This window comes from Ixodes scapularis, unplaced genomic scaffold (assembly GCF_016920785.2).
Source record: "Ixodes scapularis isolate PalLabHiFi unplaced genomic scaffold, ASM1692078v2 PGA_scaffold2__306_contigs__length_199485367, whole genome shotgun sequence".
Classification (NCBI taxonomy): Eukaryota; Metazoa; Arthropoda; class Arachnida; order Ixodida; family Ixodidae; genus Ixodes; species Ixodes scapularis.
In genome coordinates, this window is record NW_024609857.1 from 33,832,573 (window position 1) to 33,858,178 (window position 25,606).

General features: G+C 48.6%; 1 protein-coding gene across 17 annotated transcripts in view; it reads right to left on the minus strand.

Moving 5' to 3' along the window:
* Positions 1 to 1,017: 1,017 nt before the first annotated feature.
* Positions 1,018 to 25,606, minus strand: part of LOC8053552 (E3 ubiquitin-protein ligase UBR5) — an 86,052-nt gene continuing 61,463 nt past the window's right edge. For all 17 annotated transcript variants that reach the window (XM_029993089.3, XM_029993099.3, XM_040502253.1 and 14 more), the window contains exons 33-44: positions 20,968 to 21,525; positions 18,699 to 18,880; positions 17,515 to 17,773; positions 16,680 to 16,935; positions 11,213 to 11,433; positions 8,105 to 8,235; positions 5,766 to 5,990; positions 3,278 to 3,506; positions 2,897 to 3,022; positions 2,556 to 2,700; positions 2,390 to 2,475; positions 1,018 to 1,331 (exon numbers count right to left, since the gene is read on the minus strand). In XM_029993089.3, the coding sequence (XP_029848949.2) occupies positions 1,119 to 1,331; positions 2,390 to 2,475; positions 2,556 to 2,700; positions 2,897 to 3,022; positions 3,278 to 3,506; positions 5,766 to 5,990; positions 8,105 to 8,235; positions 11,213 to 11,433; positions 16,680 to 16,935; positions 17,515 to 17,773; positions 18,699 to 18,880; positions 20,968 to 21,525 (2,631 nt within the window). In that variant the 3' untranslated portion in view covers positions 1,018 to 1,118. The remainder of the gene's footprint in view (positions 1,332 to 2,389; positions 2,476 to 2,555; positions 2,701 to 2,896; positions 3,023 to 3,277; positions 3,507 to 5,765; positions 5,991 to 8,104; positions 8,236 to 11,212; positions 11,434 to 16,679; positions 16,936 to 17,514; positions 17,774 to 18,698; positions 18,881 to 20,967; positions 21,526 to 25,606) is intronic.

The window sequence follows — 25,606 nt, forward strand, 5'->3', positions numbered from 1 at the left end:
GCTAATTATCCTTTTAGCAGTAAACAATTTGCTTTAACTAGGCATTCAAGGATTCTTGTCTGGGTCTGCAAGTCCACCGAGGTCATACAATAGTGCCCTATGCTGTGTAGCTTCTCTGTTCTCATACTTTTCAAATAAGAACTACAAACCAACCTGCCCAAGTAGCCATGTTATAACAATAGTGAGTTTTAAAACAGCAAATGCAAAAGTTTTGCACATGCGAAAAAATAGCGTCGTAGCCACTACACTGCACAGAGCCCAAAACCTCGTTTTGGAACAGCCTATCGAGACTACGCCATTTCTTTGCATACGCCGTTATGTACTCCATTTCACGATAACTTGGCGAACTGTGGAGGCCACAGCCCCCTTGACCCAATAAGAGCGTCGGAGCAAGGCACGTGACAACTGACCATGGTCGAGCCCACTCGGGCTTTGTTACCGCCACAGCAACAGCGCCGTCTGTGACAAGTAGTTCTAGGCTTTTTTCTTTTTAACGGTAACTGAACTCGTGCGATTTCATCTCAATCGAGAACATATAAACAATACATATTCACAAATGTCAAATGTAGTATTAGTTTCAATAATATTTAAACCAAAAAAGTGACTCCACACTGTGATTCACTGCAGATTTTTTTTTCTTGTAGCGCCGTGGCAGTTGGCAATCGCAGCTGTGCAATCGTATGCTTCCACTCAAAATATCGCACTGGCATTAATACCTGCCACAGATCCACGGTTAAATTGAGCGTATACTGTTTCCTAAGAGCTCGCTACTCTAGCAACAGCAATGTTGCGGCGGTGGACGTTCATTCGAAGTCTGCTGGTTTTGCAGCTGACCACTCTTGGCCAGCAGACAATAGCAGGATCCGGGATTCACATTTGGTGTGGTGACACACATGCTCCTGTGACGTGGAATCATGTAGCCTCTACAGTTCGGCAAGTGATTGTGAAACAGAGTATAGAACTTGCAAGTAAGTACTCAGACCGCGGTGCGGCCAAAATAAGAAATTGAGCGTGGAATTGATGAGGAGCCCTCAATTAGTTTTTATTTCTGGGTCTGGTGGCACTATAAATATGGGTTATGTTGCTGGTGGGTGGGGGGACAGTGCAAAGCGCCATGCTCAGACAAATCCGAAGTTCTTGGTGCGGATGGCCATCTGGATCTTGGCCCTGAGCACTGCCTTGGACGAGTAGAGGGGTAGGTAGAGCCGGGATATGCAGGTGTTGGCCGTGGGCAGGTGGTGGTCGTCCGGCGGCCGGATGGTGATGCTGGGCATGGGCTGGAAGCCCTCCTCGCTGGCCGGCAGCGCTGGGCTGCCTGTCCAGAAGTACACCTGCGTGCAAGGGCGGTCACCGTCAGCCCCTTCCCCTCTGTCGCATCTACAGAATGAAGGACCGTCGGGCAACGAGAAAAAACATTTTCCACAGCTGCCATGCTCCAATTTGCTCTGCGGGTGCCACTAAAGGGTGCTTTTCCTCATTGGCGGTGCTAAAAAATAAACTGGCAAATGAAAAAAAAAAAAAAAAAAAAGCAAATATGTACCTACTAATTAGCAGTGACCACTCTGAAGGAGACAGCCATCTGCATAATGGCGAAGACACTTGAGTATTTAGCCACAGACGGTTATCCTATTCCTTTCAACAAAAAGTCTTTTTTTTTTTGTTTTATTTCTCAAGTTAATTTTTGGACTCATGATTGATAACTGGCATCTCAACTAGTAAAAGGAAATGTAAAAAAAAAAAAAAAGGTTCGAGGTACACCTAAGCATTTCTTAAGTTCTTATGAATTGTGAATCCAAAAGCACGCATGTCTTTCTTCCACTCCCTTATTTCATCTGCGGCGTATTTGCGTCGACGGCAGATCGCTCGCTCTCTGCCGCTCTGACCTTGGATGCTTCGTGTTACCGGCGCGCTGACAGCGCGGACACGCAGTGACACAGGGTGGCGGTCGTTTAAACTGATGCGCAGCGGCCAATGGGAGCCTCGTTCCTTGAAACTATGACGTGCGCCAGCCAATGGGACCAAGACGAAATCCATCAGCTTCACTCCGCTCCTTTGAAATCGGGGAAACCAGGTGCTGTTTGGCTAGGCTTTCCGCGTGGCTTCAAACCTGGGAGCTAGCTTCACTTGGAGAAAGGAGTTAAGGTGCCGTTTGGCGCGGCTTCAAAGCTGATGACGTCGGCTCATTCCATGAGACAGTTAATGCTTTCGCATTCAAAAGATATACCTATTAAACTGCCCACCAATACCAAATTATGCAACAATACATCCCAAATCTAAGAACATAAATAAATATTTTGCAATAAAAAAAAAAGTTTTCACTTTATATTATTCCTACATTCATCTAAAACTTAGTTGCGGACGAGAGTGAGAGAGCGGGAAGTCGACCTACCAGATCTTGCTTCTCTTGGTTCGGCATCTTCTCCATCATAGACCAGAACCAACGTTTGAACCTAAAAATTTTGTCGCTGCTCTCCTCTGCAATTGTAAGAGAACGAAAACACCCGTGAGCAAACAGCAAGCACCCAACATGACAAGCGAACGGGCCCGGGACTCACTGCTTTCGTCGTTGAAGGACGTGTAGCTGATGAGGGCCTGTACATTCACTTCACCCACCCCGTTGAGCAGGAGCCGGAAGTCTTCGGCCGTTAGGCCCTCCAGGGTGTTGTTGGGGAGTACGTCGTACACCCCCATGCGAATCGCCTGGTGGGCAACAAAGGATGCCTCAGTTGTCGAGCATAGATCTATACTGAATGAAACGGGCACTCAATACCAAGCACTGATACAGTCACAGGCAGGATGATAACGTCAGCATTTCGTTTAAAGCCTATCGAGCTTGGTTCATCAAACGAGCATCAACTTCCAAGGAGGGGCGAGGCTCGGGGAGGAGATAACGTACCCCAAGCGCTCGTTCTTGGGACTTGACCATTCTGTACTCGGCGTAACGCCGAACGTAGAGGTAGACATTGGACGACGTCACTTCCTGCTCCCTGCCGCCTGGAATCAGCTCCACGGTCCCTCCTCCCTGCCAGGAACAAGGACACAATTAGACCCTTCTGTTGATTCTAAAGCTAAATCGCAGAAAGCAAAAAGTTTTAAAGCTAAATTGCAGAAAGCAAAAAGCAAAAAATTCCCAAGTAAGAACTCGCTAAAAAACCCACAAGTCAGTACCCAAATCTTCCACGGTGTCATGGTGTTAAACGGAGCTTTCTCAGCTCTTGCCGCGCACTGAATCGATGCCGCCAATGCTACGACTAGTTTGGCCGTAATGAGTGCCCACCTCTTCGGGGCAGAGGTCGATGCAGAAGGTGAGGTCTAGCGCGGAGAACACCGTGCTCGAGTCCCGGGACTCGGCCTCCAGGACGAGCTGCCGCAGCGACTCGTAAAGCAGGGGGTCGAAGAAGGCCAGGTCATGCCAGCCGATGCGCTTGTTCAGGATGTACTTGATCACATGACGGCTGAACGAGATGGGGCACAGCTCGTTCTGTAGCAGGCAGAGCCCCACAATCCTGCACATGGGTCAGGGCACAGGCGTCAGCACCGTTCTCCACCAGAAATGCACGAGCGAAAAAGACAGACATTCATCGACGCGGCAGCCATCCGAAAAAGTAGCGCCCACTGCAATTAATGCAGCAACCATAAATGAGGCCCACATGTTTGGAACAAACACCGAAAAGAACTCTGTTTAAAAGAAGTATTATTATGTGGGCATAAAGGTTTGCTGTATACTGCTAAGCTGACAGGGTGGTGGAGACTACGAGCAAGATGTGCCAGTCAAATGCCAATCTTTCGCCGCTCAATCGTGCTCCCACCCGTACCCACGTGCAAAGAAAGGTAGCAGGCGACGAAAGGCGAGCAATTGATCGGTCCGGTGAGCACGTAGCTCCGATCGTTTTGTCGGCTTACGGCTGAACAAGGTATAACAAGTTCTCAGTCTGCCCGTTCTGCCTCACAACCCAGGCATCTGGGGCAGAGCTGTGTATAGAGAGAGTTCAGTCAATGGGAGGGGCGGGCAGAGCCAGGGCATGCACCAGACGCAGATAGAGGGCTTGGCATGCTCTCTTGGCTAACCAGAAGCCGAAAATATAGCCAAGCGGTGGTAGCGAGAAACTGTTTTAATAGGAGCGTAAGGTTTAAATGTAGCAACACTTCATGCTTGAAAATGTGGTGCACTTGATTTGTCAATTATGATTATGCAAAAAGATGTAAGAAACGAACGTGCCACTGGAACTCCGTTTTGCTTGGACAGAGTGCAACCGCTTAGACCAAGGGTCTCCGAACCCCGGCCCGCAGATCCGGCCCGCGGCTGGCCATGGTGCTTATAATATGGTCCGGCCCAGTAAAAGACAGCGAGTTGACTGGCTCAGCGGGCATGCAGCTTTCAGTGCACTGCTAGCTTAGGGGTGGGCTGAGTATAGAAGAATCTCTAACCTTTAGAAGCAATTTTTCGAACGGTTTTCTGACCTCGATGGGAGAGTTGAGGCGATACAGATGTTCAAGAATCCATTTAACTGCGATGTGGATGCGCTCCCGAGTCAGTTTCAATTAGAAGTCATTGACTTACAGTCAAACGACATTCTGAAGGAAAACTACAAGGAAGGAAATTTGATACAGTTCTACAAATCCTTGGGCTCTGAGCAATTTCCAACCCTAAAACAATTTGCTCGCGGGTATGTATCGGTCTTTTGCACTACATACCTTTGTGAGCAGAGGTTTTCAAGGGTGAAATACGTAAAATCCGAATACAGAGCTAACTTGTCTGATGAACACTTGAAGTGCCTTTTAATTATTGGCTCATCAAGCTTGCAGCCGCAGATCAGCGAAATAATAAACTCGAAGAATCAGCTACACCGCTAACATTAGTCCTGCACTTCATGTCTGGGTAAATGTGTCAAAACTCTGATGCATTCCGGCTCAAATACTGATTAGTGTTTTGTGGCATACAGTCATATTTTGGCACCATCAGGTTCACCGTGCTTAGTCTTCTGCTTCATATCTGTAACTACATTAAAATTTCTTTGCGTTCTCCTGTATATTGTGATACGAGTCATGTGTGATAACTATTGCATATCGTCATAACAGTTCTACCGTTCTCATAAGTTTTTTTGTTTTTTTTTCTGTGCGAATATTTTAAAGTTCCTATGCGCTTTGATTTATGCCTGGCTAGTTTTCCGGGTCACACTTATCGTATGTCACAATTACCTAAATGCTGAATTTCGAAATAAAGTATATGTATTAATCCACCTTTGATTACTTATCGTTTTTACTCTAACTTGAGCTCCTCTATTTAAATGGTCATCTGGGCTTATTAATATAGTTTTTACTCATTTATAATATGTATTTGTTTTGCGGCCCTCGAGACTGGACAGGTCCCCAATCCAGCCCCTTGGCCAAAAAGTTTGGAGACCCCTGGCTTAGATGACAGATTCCCGGCCCTCGCCGCCTGCCATACAGATTATGTCGATCGTTCCACTAGTCGCACTCTTCCACCATGATTTTGGATGTCCATGATTTGAACATCGCGTGCACCATATTTTCAGTCACCGGGAGTTACTCCGACGCACTTACTAATCTCGTTTCATGCGACCACTGCCAGGGTATTATCTCCGGCTTCTGGTTGGCCACATTCGAATTTGAGAAGACGCCCGGAACACGCCCAGCCCGCTTTCGGCCAATGGTGCCTCCTCATTTGCCTCCTATACTTCCCAATGAATGGCCAAACTCTCTCTATATACGGCTCTGATCTGGGGGCGCCAGGGGGGACCCACCTGCCGACGTTGCGGAAGGCGTTGAGCCTGTCCGGGGTGCACTTGCCCTGGCGGGGGGCATAGAAGCCCCGCTTGCCCGGCTGGTACACTAGGGGGCTGTTGTCCTCCCCGTCCTCCTCCTCCTCCTCCGCGTCGCTCCTCCGGGCAGCCCCCGAGGAGTTGCTGCTCCGTCGGGCACGCTCCCCGAGGCTGAACACGTCTAGGTCCAGCAGCGTCTCCGCCTCCCTGCCAAAGAAACGCGCGGGTCACAACAAAGGGAAAGTTTACGTTCTATTAGTTACACGCTCGCGATGCATGCTTTGCAAATGATGTACAGTTAAACCTGGATGTAACGAACCTGTATACAATGAAATCCTCTATTTTGACGAACTTTTTCAATTCCCCGATGCGATCCTCATAGAAGCACTTGTATTTGTGAACTCCATGTAACGAAGCGCTCGCACTGGATAACCTTGATTTAACAAACTCGCCCCGCCGCAATCTCCATTTTTTTTTTTTTTGGATTTCGATAATTTAAATTTGTTTGATATTTCGGACATAAAGGCGAAACCGTGACTTACCCCATTGAAATAGTGTATATTCACGACCAATGTTTCGGACAGCTTGAAGTCCGAAAGTTTGATTATTCGGACAAAATCGTCGCGAGCGATCAGCTGAAAACACCATCGAGAAGCGGCCATTTTGAATTCTATGCAGGCTGCCAATGGATTGGCTTGATTTGGCAGCGCTACTTGGACTTTCCTGAGTTCTACCACTAGGGCTGTGTTCCAAATCTTACCCTAATGGATCCGAGTTACTCCGGCGGGTCGTGTCACATGACAGCACAGATCGAAAAACGCTGGACGCGGGTAGGTTTCAGAACGCCAAGGGTACAAAACCCTTACCCTGTAGTATGATTGAGTAAATTTTAGAACACGGCCTAGGTGACTATGCTAGCCCTTTTTTTTTCCCCCATTTAGCTGCACGTCATCATCATCATTATTATTATCATTTTGCTTTATTTTTCGTTCCTTTGCATCGCCAGTCGCCATTTTGCGCTCGTGGTTTTTGCGCCTTTTACCTCATTCGCACAACGCTGTCTTGGACGTCGTGGCCCTATCTGTTCTTCTGCCGCCGCGATGTGTCATTAAGAAGCGCAGAAAGTACTCGACCATAACGCTAGAAAAGAAGGCAGCGATTCTCAAGCTAACAGAAAGTTGCCGAACGGAAATGGAGGCGTAACCTGAACAAGGCGCTATTTACAGCTTTTTTTGAGCCCGCTTGGAAGTAATAAAGGCAAGTTTTTTAATCTGCTCATTTTTCGGACTGCTCTATTTTTCGGATGTTTTTTTCGGTCCCTGCGAAGTCCAAATAATCGGTCGGTGACTGTACCTAAAATGCAGATATATTCTTGTCCAATTGCCACCAAAGGCGAGCAGCCTTTGGTGTCTACCGCGAGGGAGGTCTTGGATGCCATCGATGTATGTCCGGCTTCCCAGGACGACAGTGCTCTAAATGCTTTGGTGTCCTTTGAGCGCAGCGTGCTGCCTTCGCTCGCGCGAAAAGCACAACGCAAGCTTACAGACTTCTTTTCCACTAAATAAATGACGTGGTGAGTTTGCCCACGTGGATTTTTAATTTTCGCTTTCTTTCCACGTGTCCTTCACGAGTTTTTCCGCAAAAACTGCATGTAACGAAATCCTCCATATAACGAATTATTGCAAACTTTTATCAATTTCGTTATATCCAGGTTTAACTGTAAATGCAGCCTGTTGGATGCCGGATCCTGCATACAAGCACTTGCTTACTTTTGCAAGCCTGAATTATGGTGTAAATGTTTATAATAAGACATTTATCATTACTATCATCACTAACCTTCACCAACTGGATGGCAACTTCGTTATAAGAAAAATAATACCGCAAATCCATCCATGGCAGTTATCGCAAAGAATGACGCTCAAACATATTAACCGGTAGTAGCACTTCATGATTGCGTCGCAGCTCAAAATTCCCTCCCAAACACGGTAGCCTAAATCTTTGACAACACCCAGACTTTGGGGCCCTTTCTATATGCACTAAATAAAGATAAGCCAATGGCAGAGGGGGAAACCTCCCGAAATCGGGGTGTTCTACCCGAATGCCCAGCGTAACACAAGGTTTTCTACTGGACATGGCAGAACTGGAAATCACCAAGATCGCCATTGCCACAAATGAGGAATTCCCAAAGCAAAATTACAACTAGCCCTCGACCAAAGTCACAACTTACGACGCAAGACGGAGTTAACTTCTACAATAGGTCGACACGATTTGCGAGAAGTATTTTTCGAGGCTTTCCCGTGTGGATCAAGAGAAGCACCGACCTTCCGTGCGAGACAATGATCTCGACGGCCTCATCGACCTTCTGCCTGAGCGCGTCCTCCGAAGCCAGCAGCAGCAGCAGCTGGGCGGCAGACTGCTCCAGCAGCATGCCCGTGATCTTGCTCGCCAGCGACTGTTCGGGGAGAAACAATGGCGCGCAATCAATTCAAACCCGTTTCTGCTCGCCTTCAAGGAAGGAGCTGGCTCTTCTTCATCCGCAAATTTAAACAGCCTGCACTGCAAAACGACCACGGCCCTGAGAACGTTCCGCAGCGGTCGTGAAATTGCGAAAGGAAATTCATCCTTATTTCCCCATACATACTACAGTTTCCGACCGATTTTTCGGAAGTTCGGACTTCTATATTTTGGACCTAAAGAAGGAACTGTGACCCACCCGATAGAAATAGTGTGTATTCACGACCGATGTTCCAAACAGATGCAAGTCCGAAAGTTCAATTTTTTGGACAAAATCGTCGCGAGGAATCGGTGGGAAACACCACTGAAAAGCCGCCATTTCAGATGCTATGTTGGCTGCACATGGATTGGCTCGGTTTCGAAAGCGCTACTTGAGCACTACTAAGTCCTACCGCTAGGTGACGCTATGCTACGGCTTTTCATTTCTCTACCTGCACGTCATTATCAACATCACTGTTGCCATTTTGCATTGTTCCTTCACAATTCCGTAGTGCGTCTCTCATCTCGTCTCGGTGAATCGTGTTTTCGTACCACGCTGGCTTGGACGTTGTGGCCCCATCTGCTCTTCTGCCGCCGCGAAAGGTTGCTAAGAAGTGCAGAAAGTACTTGACCATAACGCTAGAAAAGAAGGCAGCGATTCTCAACCTAATAGAAAGGGACCGAACGCAAGCGGAGGCGTAGCCTGAAGCAAGGCGCTAAGTAGATGGTCGAGCATGTTGTCTGTCTTCCATGTCCCTCTTTCGTTATTGAAAAGGTAATATTGACAGCTTTTTTTAAGCCCGCTTAGACGTAATAAAGGCAAGATTTTTTTAATCTGCTAATTTTTCAAATTGCTCTATTATTCGGACGTTTTTTCGGTCCCTGCAAAGTCTGAAAAATCGGTTGGCAAGTTTATGTGCTAGCAAGTACAACTGGGAAAATAAAGCTTTTCACGTGCTTGGTCATCCATCTTCCAAAGTGGCAACAGGTTGCACTCGCAAAAGCTGGACTTACAGGTACACTAAAGCAGCTTTTGACCCCGTCTTTTTATGGCTCTAATGTGAAGTCAAAGAACCCATTCACTGGGAAGAGAAAGGGAATTGAGACTTTGATCAAGCATTTTATATAGAAGCTGGATGCGCATGACAAAAATTTGTTTTTCCATGTGCATCCAACATTCGAGACATACACTGAAGCGAAGAACCACTTTAGCGAACCTACGAAACAGTCTGCTTAAGTGGCAATGACGCTATTTAATGCTTCCACACAAGACGGTAAAACGTGCCCTATTCTGAAGGCTATCTTCAGCCACTCGGGTCTAGACAAAAAATACTACCGTAATATCCCGAGTCATCGCCCATCCCCGAGCCATCGCCCACCCCAATTTTTGGGCCAATATCGATTTCCGAAAAAACAACGAGTCATCGCCCACCCCTTCAAATACCTCAGCGCGGACTCTGCGATCCGCGAACACTCATCCTACCCGAATGACGCGGCCGCGGACCCTACAGTTGGAGGACGTCCGTGACAAAGTAAACCGAAGAAGGGAAAGACACTTCTTTTTGTTTACACAATTGTGAGCGACCCCAAAGTGGTCGTGTATCCCTGCGAAAAGAAAACGATGGAGATAACAAAATAAGACTTTGTTAACGTAACCGCGGAGTGTTAGGTCAAAGTTTGTCTCCGCCGAAGTAAAGTCACCGCGAACCCGCTCCTTCTTCCCGCCCGTCGCCACCGCTGTTGTGCAATATTTTAGGCAAAGCCAAAGCGTAAATAAAGCTTTGCTGGAACGTCCTACACAGACGTTTGCAGAGCGTCCCAACCGTGCGTTGATAGCCCGCCGTGCACGGACGCACGTATGCACCAAACAAGGAAGTTGCGCAAGAGCTTGCAATTGACAAGGCGCCCGACTTGGCCCCACGCCAAAGTATTTGCGAACGCGACCGCCGGCTTTCCCGCTTTCCCAGCATTGCTCTTGGTTCTTTGGTCCGCTCGCTCGCTCGTTGCGCCTGGTCGGTTTTTCTATTTTCTTGCAAACTTTTCTTTCTTTTTTTTTTTTTTTTTTTTACTAACTAGGAGAACATAATGGTGACATTCTTTCACGGAACAAACGTTCGTGCTATATGCAGATCGGCGGTGTTTCTAGCGCGTATGCAAGCAACGGACTTCGCTATAGTAAAATATTCTTTCGTGAGCATTTTTTTCTATAAAACAATGAAACTAAATCGAGTTTTGAGTTTGATGTATCTCTTGTGCATCAGCGCTAGATACGCAGAGAAAAATAGGCGGTTTTTTCCGCTTTTTCTCAAGTGTTTGTGCTCACCCACCGAGACATGGCCCACCCCACTTTTTTAACGAATTTCAGGCGGTTGGGGGGTGGGCGATGACTCGGGATATTACGGTAAGTGTGTGATAAGCACGACAATTAAAATTAGGGACCGGCGTAAGTTCCATATACACCGCACACCAATAGTGCCTTCCCGACACATGTAGCCAAACAACAAAATAAACGAGACTTTACGCCTATTGTGAGGGGTCCAGATGAAAGTAGAGTGCGGCAGAAACGTAAGCGTCGAAGTGCAATACAGGACTGGAGAGTTCTCTCACAAAATAAAGCAAGAAGACACTCAGCACCATCCTCGCAAGTGATACCTTGCTGCTTCTCTGCGCATATTAAAATGTCGCCAACAGCCTGCCGACAAACCCCCTTCCCTTCCCTTCCCTTCCCCTCCCCTCCCTCCCTCCCTCCCTCCCTCCCTCCCTCCCTCCTCTTCCCCTTCCCCCTTCCTTCCTTCCCCTTTCCCTCCCCTCCCCTCCCCCTCCCCTCCCCTCCCCTCCCCTCCCCTCCCCTCCCCCCTCCCTCCCCCCCCCCCCCCCCCCCCGGCACGGAAGGACGGTGGACTCATCAGATCTGTCGTAGGAGCTCCGTGACTTACTGGGCGCAGGGCGTGGACGCGCGGGTAAAGCCGCTGTCCCAGCTGCTGCCGGTGTGGGCTCAGGTGGTCGTTGGAGGCCTGTCCGCTGCCCCCGGCCTCCCCGGGCATCACGAAGGGGGGCGCGTCGTAGCGCAGGCCGCCCCCGGACTTAGGGGCCTGGCTGGCGCCCCCGCTGCGCCGCTCCTTGTCCCGCTCCCTCGACCGCAGCCGCTGGATCAGGTCTGGAATGCCAGTGGGCAATGCTATATGCCCACGCAGCCACACGGCAGGGAGGGCTGCTCGTTCGCAAGTGCGAGCGACGGCGAACCCTCCCAGTTCACCCCTGCTTCTCTCGAGTTACGGCGCCAGCTCTCAAAATGATTGCCGACACTGCAACCGATTGCTGAAACTATGACGAGCACGAAGGGATGAACAAAAACACCGAAGCCCAAAAAAGGGCCACAGTTATGACAACAGCATGTCTCACACACCAAGCCATTAGCAGGGGTGGTCTATCCTGTTTTGAGCTTGCAGCAATTTTTGGAGCAGCTTTGCAGCAGCACGTATGTGAGTTTGAAGCAATTTGCTTCAGTTCCCTCTTAGTAATGCCAGCATGCATTCATGTAATCAGTTCCTTGATGCCCATTAGAAACCCAAAGTTAGCAGTTATACTGTACTAGCCAAATTTCCCTTCGAGTGCTACGAAGCTGTGCCACACAACTTAGTCAAATTCATGTTTTGTTTAAATAAGTGCTAGTAGACAAAAGTTAGCAGGATTGATGTAAGCGTGCTATCACCATTAAGAAGTCGATGTAGAGTACCAATATTAACCCTTAGATAATAAAGAGAAGTAAATAGGCACTATACAAAGTATTCTCACGTATCACAAAAATCAGCTTTGTCTGGACATCATAAATTATAAAGAAAACATGCTTCGTCACAAACATTTTATCTACAATGATACTTCCTGGTGACCTCTCACTGTGGAAACATCCAATGACTGATTTGCTTCGCTTTCCCTCTGTCGTGATAGCAATCTAGTTTCCCAAAAATTTGAGTTAGTAGGCAAAAGCGTAATCAATAAAAATATTATGGGTTCACTAATCTACAGTAGTATAATCAAGAATTCACATCAATCGTCTTAAAAAGCAGTCCCGACCGAGCGAGCACATATGTGTAACGAGCACATTTTTATAAAACAATGTCACGCTTCTGAACATGGGCACGCAGAAAAAAATAATTACTTGCGCTTGTTAGTCTTCAGTAGTGCACTTCAAAATGCAACTAAAACTCTTGAAACTGCGCCACGTTGGGAATGTTGGAAAAAGTGGTGGGGAACAATGCGACTGAGCTAAATACCTGAATTGGTTTGTGATGGCAACACAAATTAAAATAGAGAACTCTTCCAGAAACCAATTAATTTGCAGATCTGTTCGCTTTGGCGCAGTTTGGCGCAATTTTTCCCTTTGGGCACAGCAAGGTGCAGGCAAGTGCAAAACTTAAGGGGAGACACTGGCGTAATTATTAACTTTTGAACTCCTCGTCCGATTTTAACGAAATTTGGAGAGTGCATTTATGAGCAGATGCAGGGACACTGTGCAAACTTTGACTTCTATAGGAGAATTATGTAAAAAGTTACATATTTGTGTATGAGGCTGTGGCACCTTTCCTTAGGAAATCTATCGTATGAAAATGAAATGTTAAACCACTGTTTTTATTGCTTGGATATGAAGTAGAGGGTATGTGGCTTTGGGCTATCTAATTTGTATGATTAAAATGTAAATATTTCGGAGAGAAATTCTGTCTCCAAAAATGATATGCACTTTCTTTGAATGCCATTTTGCCAAAATGTCACTTTTTCTCAGTGATGACTTCAACTTAAAACAAAATGAAGTAGATAGCCCAATTCCCCAGTAAATTTCAGTTCAGAAACACTTTGAACGAGGCACCTGGATATGTTTACCATCAAACGATAGATTCCTTGCTACAAAGTTTGCAGCAAAAAAGTGAAACTGAGAAAAACGCATTCAAACATTGAGCACCTTTACTTTATTAGTTTGGCCCAGTCTGTGTCCACTAAAAGGCGCCGGCAGAGTAGGTCTCCCCTTCGGCTGCCTGGTCCCTCTGTGCCTTGGCGATTGCTGCCAGCTTCCTTTGCTTATGGGCCACTTTCAAAGAGTTGAGGGCCTTCTGCTTCGCCTTGGAGACCTTGGCTTGGAGGGCCTTGTCAGCGTGCTGAACCTGGTGGCTTCCGGGTTCGATTCCCATTTCATGAAGGGCCCTCTCAAAGCCCTTGGGGCCCAGGTTGAATTCCAGGACGGCAAGAGCCACGGCAGTTTCCACAGTTCTTCGAGAGGCGAAATCCGTCTTGGGACACCGCCTCCACACCAGAGCATTGAACGACTCGTTGTTGTTCTGCGTTCCCATCCTAGCACACCTCTCGAGTAGGTCCCGCCTTGAGAGTCTATTGTAGAGGGGCACCAACTCCTTTGCGATGTCTCTGGAGAAGGCAGGGCGGTGTGGCTGTGGCTTCGTCGGCTCTCCTGCTGCCTCCAGCGCTTTCTGGCGATTGAAGTGACACCAGGAATGTTCTCCATGAGGGCAGGCCTGATGCCGGGGCTCTTCATCGGTGGAGTAGCTGTGGAGGAGGCTGGCAAACACTGCCTTCTGCATGGCTGGAACGTCTGGGGCACTGGTCTTCAGTGCAGATGCATAGTAGCTGGTCAATTTCTTCATGACAAGGTTCGTTAGTTTGCCCCTTCCACCGAGACCTTTTTTTGTTTTCTTTAGGGCCTCCATGCCAGCATACATTCTTTTGGCGACGTGGTTCACACAGTCTTCTTTCCTCATGCCCTTGTCGTAAAGATCAAGTCCCGCAACATGGTTGAAGGCTTTACTGTCCCCGTCGCACAGCACTGTCACATACTGCAGGTTGTGGAGTTGGACGGACCGACGGAAGATCTCGTCTGCTGCTTGCAGCTCCATCGCATTTGCAGACCCAGCAAAATTCTTCTGGCATACTGCCCTGTGATTTTCGGCCCAGTCTTCATGGCTGTCAGATCCCTGCGCAGGTCCAAGGCTACATCCATGGCAATAATTGCTCTGGACAGAATAGTCCAAAACTAGTCCAGTCTCAAGCTCGATGGCAACTCCAACACCAAAGTGTGAAGTGTGCCCACGCTTATGCCAAGTGCCATCGTATGTCACACAAACGTCCATCAAATCGCCGCTATCTGACTCGCGTGTTTCTCGTACAGCTTCTGCTGCCTTGCTCATTACGTTGCTGGCTGCTCTCACTGAGGCGTCGTGGACCTTTTCTCCCAGATCTTGATAAGATCGGAGATGCATGGGCGAAGGAGCATTGATACCGGCAAAAAAGTTCGTAAGCTTCGTGTATCCGATTCCACATTCACGAGACGCAAGAGAAATCCGTGCTGCCAATTCATTCTGCCGCGAGTGTCCGATGGTCGACGAGTGCGGCGTCCGAGCAACGTCCCCGCAGTCTGGGCAGACGACGACGAATTGCGCCTGAACTCCCTTGCCACTCTCGCTTAGCTGAAGGTCTGATCCACGGCACACTGGGCACAGAAGAGCGGACACCAGTGTCTCGATGGCAGATAAAGCAACCAGACGATAACCTTCGGTTGGGGCACCGTCGGGAGCAGCGGGAGCGTCCGTGGGATCCGCAGCGGGATCGCTCTCTTGCAGTAGCGAGATCTTGCGCTCTATCGCCGTGAGCTCCTCCACAACCTCATAATCTTCAGGAAGAGACGAAGAAACGTCGGCTGGTTGTTCAGGGGGCAGGTCCTGAAGCGACGAACTGGGAGATGGTGACGCGCTCGGGAGCGAAGCAGCTGACGCGTCCGACGTGGTTCCGTTAGGGTTAGCGCATCGTACGCGTCCACCTGACGAGCCTCTTGGTTTCACAGAATGGCGGCGAGCTCCAAAGGCTTGGAGGGAATGCCGTTTAACGGCCGGCATCGCGGCGACGAGACCGTAGATAAAACGATAAAACTGTGAGAAATATATAACGAGCAAGCAAAAGAAGCGAACGTTCGGCCGAAGCAACGACAACGAGACGAGCGGATCACGTGGGGTGTCACGGACCAATCCAGGCTTGAGTTTCGTTTTTAAGCCAATTATAGCCGACAACTAGAGGGCTCTGGCTTTGTTCATGCTTACTCTCGAACGAAGTTTACTATCGTCATAAAAGCCCGAAGAAACGACGCTTCCAACGAGGGTATCAACATCGCGGTAGGCCAACTGGGCGCGGAGCGGTCGGCATTTGAAAATGGTCAACCGATCGCGCGACGGAACGACTCGGGGATAGGAGGCGCGTCGCCGACCTGTCGAAAATCTTTTATATCTGCTTAAATACTCGACGTACGGGCATGAAATTTTATGGAAGGGTGCATTATTAGTTTCTGAAATCAGATATAACAAATTTGAAAAATGCACTTTTTAAAAAAAAATTGGGAATTGGAGCCCGTGTCCCCCCTTAACAAAACTGACGCGGACAGTGAGACCAGACCACCACTGCATTAGACATTCTAATAAAAGGATACAGCTCTGTTTTAAAGCTTCATATTTATATCCATCCCATATCAACGGCCTATATAGCAAAATCTACAGTAATATCCTGAGGGATGGCCCACCTAAAACCGAAAGAAAATCTGGTGAAAACAAGGAGTGGGCTAACTTTCGGTGTGCAATAAAAAAAAAGTTGAAAGAATGTTAGTTTTAGATTCTGTCACCTGCGAAACTTGTGATCGCAGTGAGGGGTGATGAACTCAAGACAACTGTCCTTTCCCATCAGCAGTGTTCGCTCATCTCCCGTCATGGCTAAGCAACACCATTTCTGCCGAGGTCACCATTGAGGACAGGGCCCTGCAATTACTATAGGTGGGCTATCTTTTGGTGTTTTTAAAGAAATAGCAAATCGTGCCAAAAATAGGGGTGGGTTATCTTTCAGAAGTTTGGCATCTCTCAGGATTTTATGGTATACAAGCTTGACAATGCTGACAAAAACCAGGGAGCACAAAAAGACTAACGAAAAATCCAGCACAAATCACACACATGGAGCGTTATTTCTCTAGATTTTTCATTATTTTTATTTTCTTTTTAAATTATGTTTTAATTAAAAACATGCAGCTCTCACCAGCACATTTTTCACGCAAATAAAGCCCTCCTACTCTTCCAGAGCAGCTGTGCTACGCAGCTCAGTGGCCATAGTATCCAACTGCCACTGCACTGTCCCAGGTTCGAGCCTCACTGGGGTGCGTTTCTTGCATTGATTTTACAGAAGCCTTTGTAAGCCATTAACGTTGCACAACACTCCCAGCATGTCGTGCACTCATGAGACAATTTTTTCATATAAAGTGACTCATAAACCAGATTTTGTGTTAAAAACTTGCCCAATACTTGTAATAAGACCAAAATTACCATGTATAAGAGGAGGGGGAGGAGTACAGAGAAGAGAAGCACTCACTGTACTGGAGGGAGCGATTTCCCTGGCAGCCGTCCAGGCTGGGCAGCTTCTCGAGGGAGAGGACGGCCTCGGCAATGGCCGCGTAGAACGAGCGCGCCACGCCGGACCCCTCGCCGGGCTCGTCCTTGAAGGTGACCTTGACTCGGTTGATGGCCAGCGGTGGGGTGCCCCCCATGCTGCGCCGGCTGTAGCTGCTGTACTGCGTGTTCAGCTCCTTGAATGTCTGCTGCAGCAGGCTGTTACGCTCACGCTCCATCTGCAACCAGAGGAGGGGGCGTCGCAGAGGAGCAGAGTCCGCAACGGAACGACTTTGAGCAGGCCTCGAGGCACCTGGCAAGTTTGCAAGCTCCGGCTCCTTTGTTACGCAATTGCGAGGACCGACTGGTGGTGCGATGCTCTCCAAACGCGTGTTTACTGGGACCTCACTATCTTCAGATTGCATAGGATAAACCAAGAGTGAAAATTCTTTTTTCAGCACTCAGAGTCACCATGCGAATCTTCCAGTGTATCGCCGCTGACAGTTCTTAGTGCATAACCTTGCAGCAAAAGAAACAGGAAAGTGTACAGCTGCGGCAAAAGTAGGAGAATATGTGTAGTGCAAAAAGATCAACCCTAGGATAGTGCCTATACATAAGCAACAAAGGCGCGCAACATGCAACTAAGGTGTGGCTCGGCAACAACGCTACGCAGGCCGGTGTTGTGTGCGACGTCGCATCACAGTCCCATGCCTTATGGTAAGGAGGACCAGGACCAAAACCCATTCGTATCTAGTCGGAGCCTTTCACCCATTCCGAACAGAACACTTTACAGAGCGGCTGCAAGGAAAGAGGCTCACCTTGGGTAGGGTGAGGTCCCTCTGCTGTGAGTTGCGCAGCTTCTCCATGTCCCTGCGGAAGCGCACCTCCTTGACCGGGAACCCGCCCAGCTCGCTGATGACCGAGCCCGGTTCAGCGCCCACGTCGTCCACGAACACGCGCCCAAATAACTCCAGGGTCAGCTGCCAGCGGCTGAGCAGCACGTCGTGGGGAACCAACTGCCCCAGGGCGCTGCTCTGGCACACGGGGCGACTGTTGGGTCCGACGCCAGTGGCACCGCTGCAGACCCAGACGAAGGGTCGTCACCACTCCGAAGGCTAAGCTTTCCTAAAGTGTACTGAAAGAAACATGGTACTGGACGTACTTCGGGTGCCTAGATCGTCAAGTCGCGCGAACAGTGCAAGCATCATCACTTTCTCATAGCTATGGCAAATAAACTGCTGCCTTTCTGATGGTACTATAGTTGCCGACAGAGTGAGAACAGCAGGGAGGAGTTTGGGTAGTCTCGCCTCCAGCAAAGCAAAGGGCAACGAAAACGTGCTGGAGGCCTACGAAAAAGAGGCCCTGCCGATCTCACCTTGTGAGTGACTATTACAGGCACGCAGTAATGCGATGCTACTTAAAGGTTGACATACACTTCATGCTTTCCACTTTTGCCTGCCCCTTTCCTTCCTATATCCTCTCCACTTTTTACCTCGCCCCAACTTGGCACCCCTCGCACCTTAGGAGAGGGAAGTGCTAAGAGGATTATCTTTCCTGCAGAAAACCAAGGCTGGTACATCAGCCTCTAACGCCGGAAGGTCATGTTAAAATAGAATGTATCCATCCCCCTCTCACAGACGTGGATAACTGCTCAAGCACTCGCTGCACAAACCCGACTCCCCGAGAGTACTGTTTGCCTCATGCCCGGGTGTCGTCTCACGGTGAGGAGCGAGCAAGTGAGGAAAGCTGGAGAAAAAGCAAGTTACATAAGCCTCTCCTCCCCCCTTGCAGCACTGCCAGAGAAAGCCAACCTTCAAAAACCCTTCTAGAAATAAGACCTTTGAAAATGCACACTATAAAAGTATAAACAAAAACAAAGAATTGCTGTCCTTTTTTCTTTGAGCAACAGAATAGTGCATGGCAGGTCAACCCTGTAGTAATGTGGAGAGAGCTGGGAAATGAAGACCCTGTTTTCATTTCCCGATGTGACTGAGGCAGGCACCTTGAAGTGGAGGCTGCTGTGCTCGTGCCGGTCTCGGGGTTTGACTGCGGAGCTCCGGGAAGTGTGGAGGTTGGTGCAGGGGCTTCTGTTCTTGCCGAAGGCTGCAGAGCATTGCTGGAGGTGACGGTAACCTCGGCGGCTGGGCTGGGGGCTCCAGAGTATGGCGGTGGAGCCTCGCTAGACTGTTGGAAAAAGAAAGACACCGTCGAACATCTCTTTTTAAAAACTTGCTACATCCAAAAAAGCTGCACACCAAAAGAAGCAAAAATCACAATTTGAAGGCATCCTCCTGGTCGAATGCAATGACAAGTGCATCAATCAGAACTCAATTCTGTTATCCCAACCAAGGTCAAACTCCAGTTACCATATTTTCTGGACTATAAGTCACACCCTTGTGTAAGTTGAACACCCGTATATTGAGCCGTTTTCGTGGAAAAGTTGCAAGTCGCACCTTTCTACAAGTCACACCTTTCTGCTTGGTTCAAGCGGTATTGCAAAATCTGAGTTTCGCACAATCGGCTAGATCGCACACACCATTGGACAAACAACTTTGACATTTCGACTCGCGAGAAATGCTCATAGCACGGCACTGTCTGCCAGGGGCAATCAAGTGTTTCACAGCAAAAGGACGTAAAACACAAAAAATGAGAAGGTAGTCCGGTGTATTCGAGCGAACACATGCCGACAAAAGTTTAATGTGCCAGACACTCATGAACCAACCTTTGTCCCACTAGGCCTAGCCTAGGCCACGTGCCGGAGATAACGCAAGCATCGATGCACAGGCTGATAGATAAATCTTGACATAGTTATTTCGGTACCTCTAAAAGATCGGCTAGCCACAATCTTTCCATTTACATGTAGCAACAGGGCTGGAGCATGACAGAAAAACTGCTCATCAAACAGAAACTAAGACGCGAGAAAATATACTGCAATGTGTGTATACCAGTCTTACTGGACTGAAGCAAAAAAAATATGAAATTATGGCTGAATTAAGGGGTGTCCAAACAGGACACTACAAAACCCGCGACTCCGACAAATCGTGAAAATCGAAGCGGACGCTTCTATTTTTACGGTCTGTCGGAGTCGTGAAAATGTCTGCAGGAGTCGTGAAAATTTTTACGATCACGACTGCTCTCCTCTTCAGATTGACGTCACACGCCACCTGCGTCTGTCTCACTTCGCCAACACCCTCGCGTACCGCCGTCACCTCGGCTCGAAGGCCAAGGAGGTCCGGCTTTGGGTGGATTTGGGACATTCCTGCGTCGAAGGGTGCGTTTCGCCCGCCTCGGATCTGCTTTCTTTGTCGAGATTCACTTTCGTCGTGATGGCGTCCGATGCGGTTCCGTATTGTGAGCGGAGGCCTTGAGCAATTGACCGACAGCCAACAGAGCGTGTGAGTGGCTCTCCGGACCCACGTGATGAGCAGAGCAAGGCCGCCGTGGAGGAAGCGAGGGGGAGATTTGACGGAGGGAAGTTTCCCCCCGGGAAGAATTGACGGAGGGAAATTTCCCTCCGACGGCCGGAAGCGGATCGCGGCAGAGCGCGGCACGATTTGCCGGAGTCGTGGGTTTTGTCGTGTCCTGTTTGGACACCCCTTTAGGCAGCGTCAATCACATGCGGTAAAAGCTCTATTCTCACTGTCTCGCACATCCACATTGAGCCGCTTCGGGGAAATTTTAAAATTCCTCGCTTTTAGTTATGAAAAGATTAGAAGACTGCGGCAACAGCAGTGCCTCCTTGAAAACGCAACACCGCCTATGGCTATATAGTTACGGTGCGCTATGAAAGATGGCGCGCAATGTGTAAAAAAGTGGAGTCGCAGCGTGAATTAAAAAAAAAAGAAAATGCATATAACTTGCATAGTTGTATAAAACACACCAAAAAATGCTTTAAAAAATAAACGCGACTTACACACCGGAAAATATGGTAGATGAATCTTTGGCCACAAAGTTATCCTAACATTCAGTGCCGAAAGAGTTATTGCTGCGTTTCTTTTACGAGACACACGGCCCTCCTTGGGAGGCAAAAAGTTCTGTGGGAAACAGTGAAAGGACATTCACAGCTGTGTTTCGTAACGTCCTACTGTGACATGAACATGAGTCACCATCAGATCCGTGCCTTCTGTGCCCCGTGCAAAGCCACCCCCTGAATCGGTTGTCGTGCTTAGTGCAAAGCAGGGGTGTCTCGGTGACTCTTGGCCACAGCTTGACAAAAGCTATCAAAATATACTCAAATGCTCAATATGAATGAGCCTCAACACGAAACTCACCGGCTGGGCCTGCGTCCGGTGAGAGCCCGCCAGGACAATGACGCTGGACTTTCCCTGCCCGGCGCTTCCCTCCTGGGCGGCTGCGGGGGGCGGTGGCCGGCGCCCCGAGGAAGGTGCCGCCACTATGATGGGTGCCCTGGGCACCTCGGCGGCTCGTTGGGCGGAGGTGGGCATGCCCGTGCCACCCCTCGACAGTCCCAGGCGTGGGGGCAGTGGGGGGGCCCCTTCCCCAGACGGCTGGGGCGCGCGGGGGGCTCCAAACAGCTCCTGCCGCGTCGCGGTGGGGGTCAGCAGCTGAGGCCGATCTGCCAGGGGCAGGGCCTCTGCCAGAGGGGTCGCGAATGGGTCGGGGGCCTGGCAGCCCAGGCACAGGGTGGAGTCCGAGCGCTGGAAGAAGGGGTGCCGACGGCCCCTGGCCCCCGAGGGGCCCTCCGAGGCCGACCCGCCCGCCCCCGAGAGCGGGGCCGGCTGGTCTTCGTCACAGCAGCTCTCCATGTCGACTTGCATGTTCGACACGGGCCCCGCCTCTTCTTCTTGGTCTTCGTTCTCGTTGTAGTCCTGGGGCGGGATGAAACAAACAAGGCGCGAGCTCTGGCAGGTCAGTAACTCGATACCGAGGAAGATGACGGAAACTGCTACGAGACACCGATAAAAGTGAGGGTGTGGCATAACATTCGTGCGTCGGTTATTTGAGCGCCTATGACACAGCCATGAGCCTTCTTCGAAGCACGTTCAATATTTCATTGTTGCTCTATGTGGACGACTTCAGGGACAAGCTAGATCACCCCAATTGAAAACAAAAGGAGTCGTTGTTACAAGCTTCAAACGTAACGGAAGCCAAGTAATGAGTTTGAAAGGAAAGTCTCTGTCCCCTAGATCCCGTGTCTTCTAACGTTACTCCTTCCCCCAAGATGCTAAAGGACACATGCAAAGGAAAAAAACATTTTTTTAAAACGGCTTAGATGAAAAAAGGACGCCATAAAACGATTTTACAACGAAGAAAAAAAATTTTTAGAGCTATATTTACGGCGCAAAACGGATTTGTAGTTGGCGCCCGCGGGCACCGCGGAAAAGTGGTCTGTATTTATAACGTGACTGGTCTTTATTTATCACGTGGTGCTTGCACTCTTTCGGAAGCTTCCTATGGCCTCTAAAAGTAACTTATTCATCTTTGTTTGAAGTATAACAAAAAACCAAGACGAATAAGTAACTTTTAGAGCCCAAAGGAAACTCCTGAAAAAGCGCAAGCAGACGTGATAGACCTGTGCGCCGGTCAGACGACGGCGGCGGCGCCCCGAAGCAGACAAACTTGTGCGGCGGCGGCGACGGCGGCTTGGAGAAATGCGTTGAAGCGGCGTTTGCACAACGCTCAGCGTGCGGCGGCGACGCAGCGCGGCCTACCACGTGACCAGCAGCGGCTCCCGCGAGCGCCAACTACAAATTCGTATAGCGCCGTAAATATAGCTCTAAAAATTTTGTTTCTTCGTTGTAAAATCGTTTTATGACATCCTTTTTCCATCTAAGCTGTCTAAAAAAAATGTTTTTTTCCTTTGCATGTGTCCTTTAAGAGGGGAAATACAAATACTCAAATTTCTAATTTCTTTTTAAATATCGAATTTTTCAAATTTTGATGTTATCAGTTTCAGAAACTAATAGTGCACCCTTCCTGAAGAATTTATATGCGTACTGCGGACATTTACGTCTATACAAAATATTTTTGGAGGGGTCGCGATGCACATTGCATTCCCGAGTCGATCCGGAGAGCACCAAGTCTGCAATGTTTACCGGTTTCAAATGCCGATCACTTCGCGCTCGTTGGCACTATGGTGATGTCCATAACCTTGCTGAAAACGTGGTATCTTTCGAGATTTTATTAACAATAATAATTTTCGTTTGAGAGTACACAGGGGCAGAGAAAAAGCCTCCCTAGGTGTTGGTCACAATCGACTTGAAAACGAAACCGGGACCTCTATTGGCTGGCAACACGTCACTTGATCCGAGTGTGCCGACACTTTCGTGTTTGCTTTTTCGCTTCGTGCTTCGGTTGAACTATCGCTTGCTCTTTTTACTCAATGCCGGCGGTTAAACGGCACGCTCGTCAAGCCTTCAGAGCTTGCCGCCGATCGATGAAAACGAGAGGAAAATCGGGAGGATGGCAGCAGTGTCCTAGGCCTAATGTGACGAAGTCAGCCTCTTTACTGTCTCCACTCCCGATTCAGCCGATTACATCGCCGCCTCCCCATTTCGTTGCTCTTGGACGTGACTTTTGAGTAATTGGCCGAAGTTCCTTCGCCTCTTCCCGACAACCTCGGAGAGTTCGAAGAGCTAACTCCGATAGAGCGCAAGATATCGCTCCTACAAGACGGTGACGCCGCCGAAAATCCAGCAGACGTTACCATTGCTTCTGGCACTCCACTTGACAGTTATCGCCTCGTTGGTGTGTCTGCCATAGAGTATTTGATCAACGGTCTCCAGTGCCCAGTGTGTAATGGATCAGACCTCCAACCAAACGAGAGCGACAAAGGAGCTCAGGCGGAGTTTGTTGTCAATCCCAGAGTGTGGGGACATCGCTCAGGCGCTTTACTCATCGACCGTTAACCACTCGCGTCGAAGTGAACTGGAAGCACATATTTGTCTTGCATCCCGTGAAGGCGGCATCGGCTACATGAAGCTAACGAACTTGTTTGCTGGCATCAACGCTTACTCGCCTCTGCACTTGTGGTGCGCGACATGTACACGCAAGTGTACATGTCGCGCCAAGCCCGCGGATCAGATGACAATGGTCTGTTGGATAATTGTGTAACTTATGATGGCACTTGGCATAAGCACGGCCATACTTCACACTTCAGTGTTAGTGTGGTAATTGAGTTAGAGACAGGCTCAGTTTTGGACCTCTCTGCCCAAAGCAATTATTGTTATGGCTGCAGTCTCGGACCCGTGGAGAAATCAAGTGGAGATCTTCCGCCGATCCATTTAGCTCCATGGCCTGCAGCATGTGACAGTTCTATCTGACAGTTCTATCTGACAGGGACCTTAAAGTTTTTAACCATGTCGCTGAACTTCATTTTTATGATAAAGAACTGCGAAAAGAGGACTGTGTCAACCATGTCACCAGAAGGATGTATGCGGGGATGGAGACGCTCAAGAAAACGAAAAAAGGACTTGGTGGAAAAGGCAAACATACCAATGTTGTTATGAAGAGGGTAACAAATTACTACACTTCTGCGCTAAAGGAGAATGCACCGAATGGTCCGGCAATGCAGAAAGCAGTGTGCAGTAGCCTGCTGCACTCGTATTCTACTGATGAAGGGCCCCATCATCAAGCCTGCCCTCAGGGAAAGTGTTCATGGTGCCATTTCAACCGTCACGCAGTGTTGGAGGCAGCAGGAAAGCCGTCAAAGCCACAACCCCACCACCCTGCCTTCTCCAGAGAGACTGCAAAGGAGTTGGTGCCTTTGTACAATCGGCTGTCCAGGAATAAGCTGCTCGAGTGATGCGCCAGAATGAAGACACACAATGGGAACGAGTCATACAACGCTCTGGCGTGGAGGCGATGCCCAAAGACACTTTGCGTCCCGGAGAACGCTGGAAACAGCTGCCACCCCAGCAGTGTTGGAATTTAACCTGGGCCCTACAGGCTTTGAGAGTGCCCTCCTTGAGATGAGCATAGAGCCTGGACGTCACCGGGTGCAGGACTCCAGCAAAGCCGTGCAAGCCAAAATCTCAAAGGCCAAACAAAAAGCACTCCGGTCTTCCAAGGTGGCCCAGAAGAAAAGAAGGCTCCAGGCCATCGCCAAGCAACAGAAGGACCAGGCCGTCGAAGGACCAACCTAAGCTGCTGGGCCTTTTTAGTAAGTGCAGATAGCAAAACAATAATTAAAAAAAAAAAAAAGAAGAAGAAAAGCTGGATGTTTAAATGCTGTTTTCTCGATTTAACTTTTTTTTCTGAAAACCTTATATAAAGAAATCTTTTGTTCGCTAGTAAAAGCGTTTTGATGCCTTATTCAAGATATTTCTCAACTGAAATTTACTGAGGGATTGGGCTATCTATTTTGTTTCCTTTTAATTTAGAGGGAACATTGAAAACCCCTAACATTTTGACAGATCAATTGAAAAAAAAAGGCATCTCATATTTCGAGGTAATATTTCCTTCGGAAATATTTACACCGGAGTAGTAGAAACTAGATAGCCTGAAGATATACACCCCCTACTTCACATCCAAGAAATAAAATAGTTGCTTTTATGGCATTATTTGTATATGATAGATTCCTTGACAAAGAACACCACTCCTTCATTCAGAAATGTGCAACATTTGACAAATTTATCCTAGAGAGTTAAAGGGACAATGAAGACAATTTTATTTAATTTTTTTAAATGGTGTTTTAATGCTTCTTGGGAACATAGCATGCAGCCCAATTTTTTGTAGACAATTGTGACGAGTATTTATGTGCCTACGAAAGCAGTAAAGAAACCGAAACTGAACAATCTCCATTCTCGTTTCTGGGCCTCCGAAAACGGAGGTGACGTAGGAGTGACGTCAAGTGTGAATAGTCAGTATCGGTAGTATTTAGGAGATCGAGACTCTGGTTACAGCGGTGGGTTATAGCAGCGCGGTGGCGCGGTCGTTTCGCCGAATCTG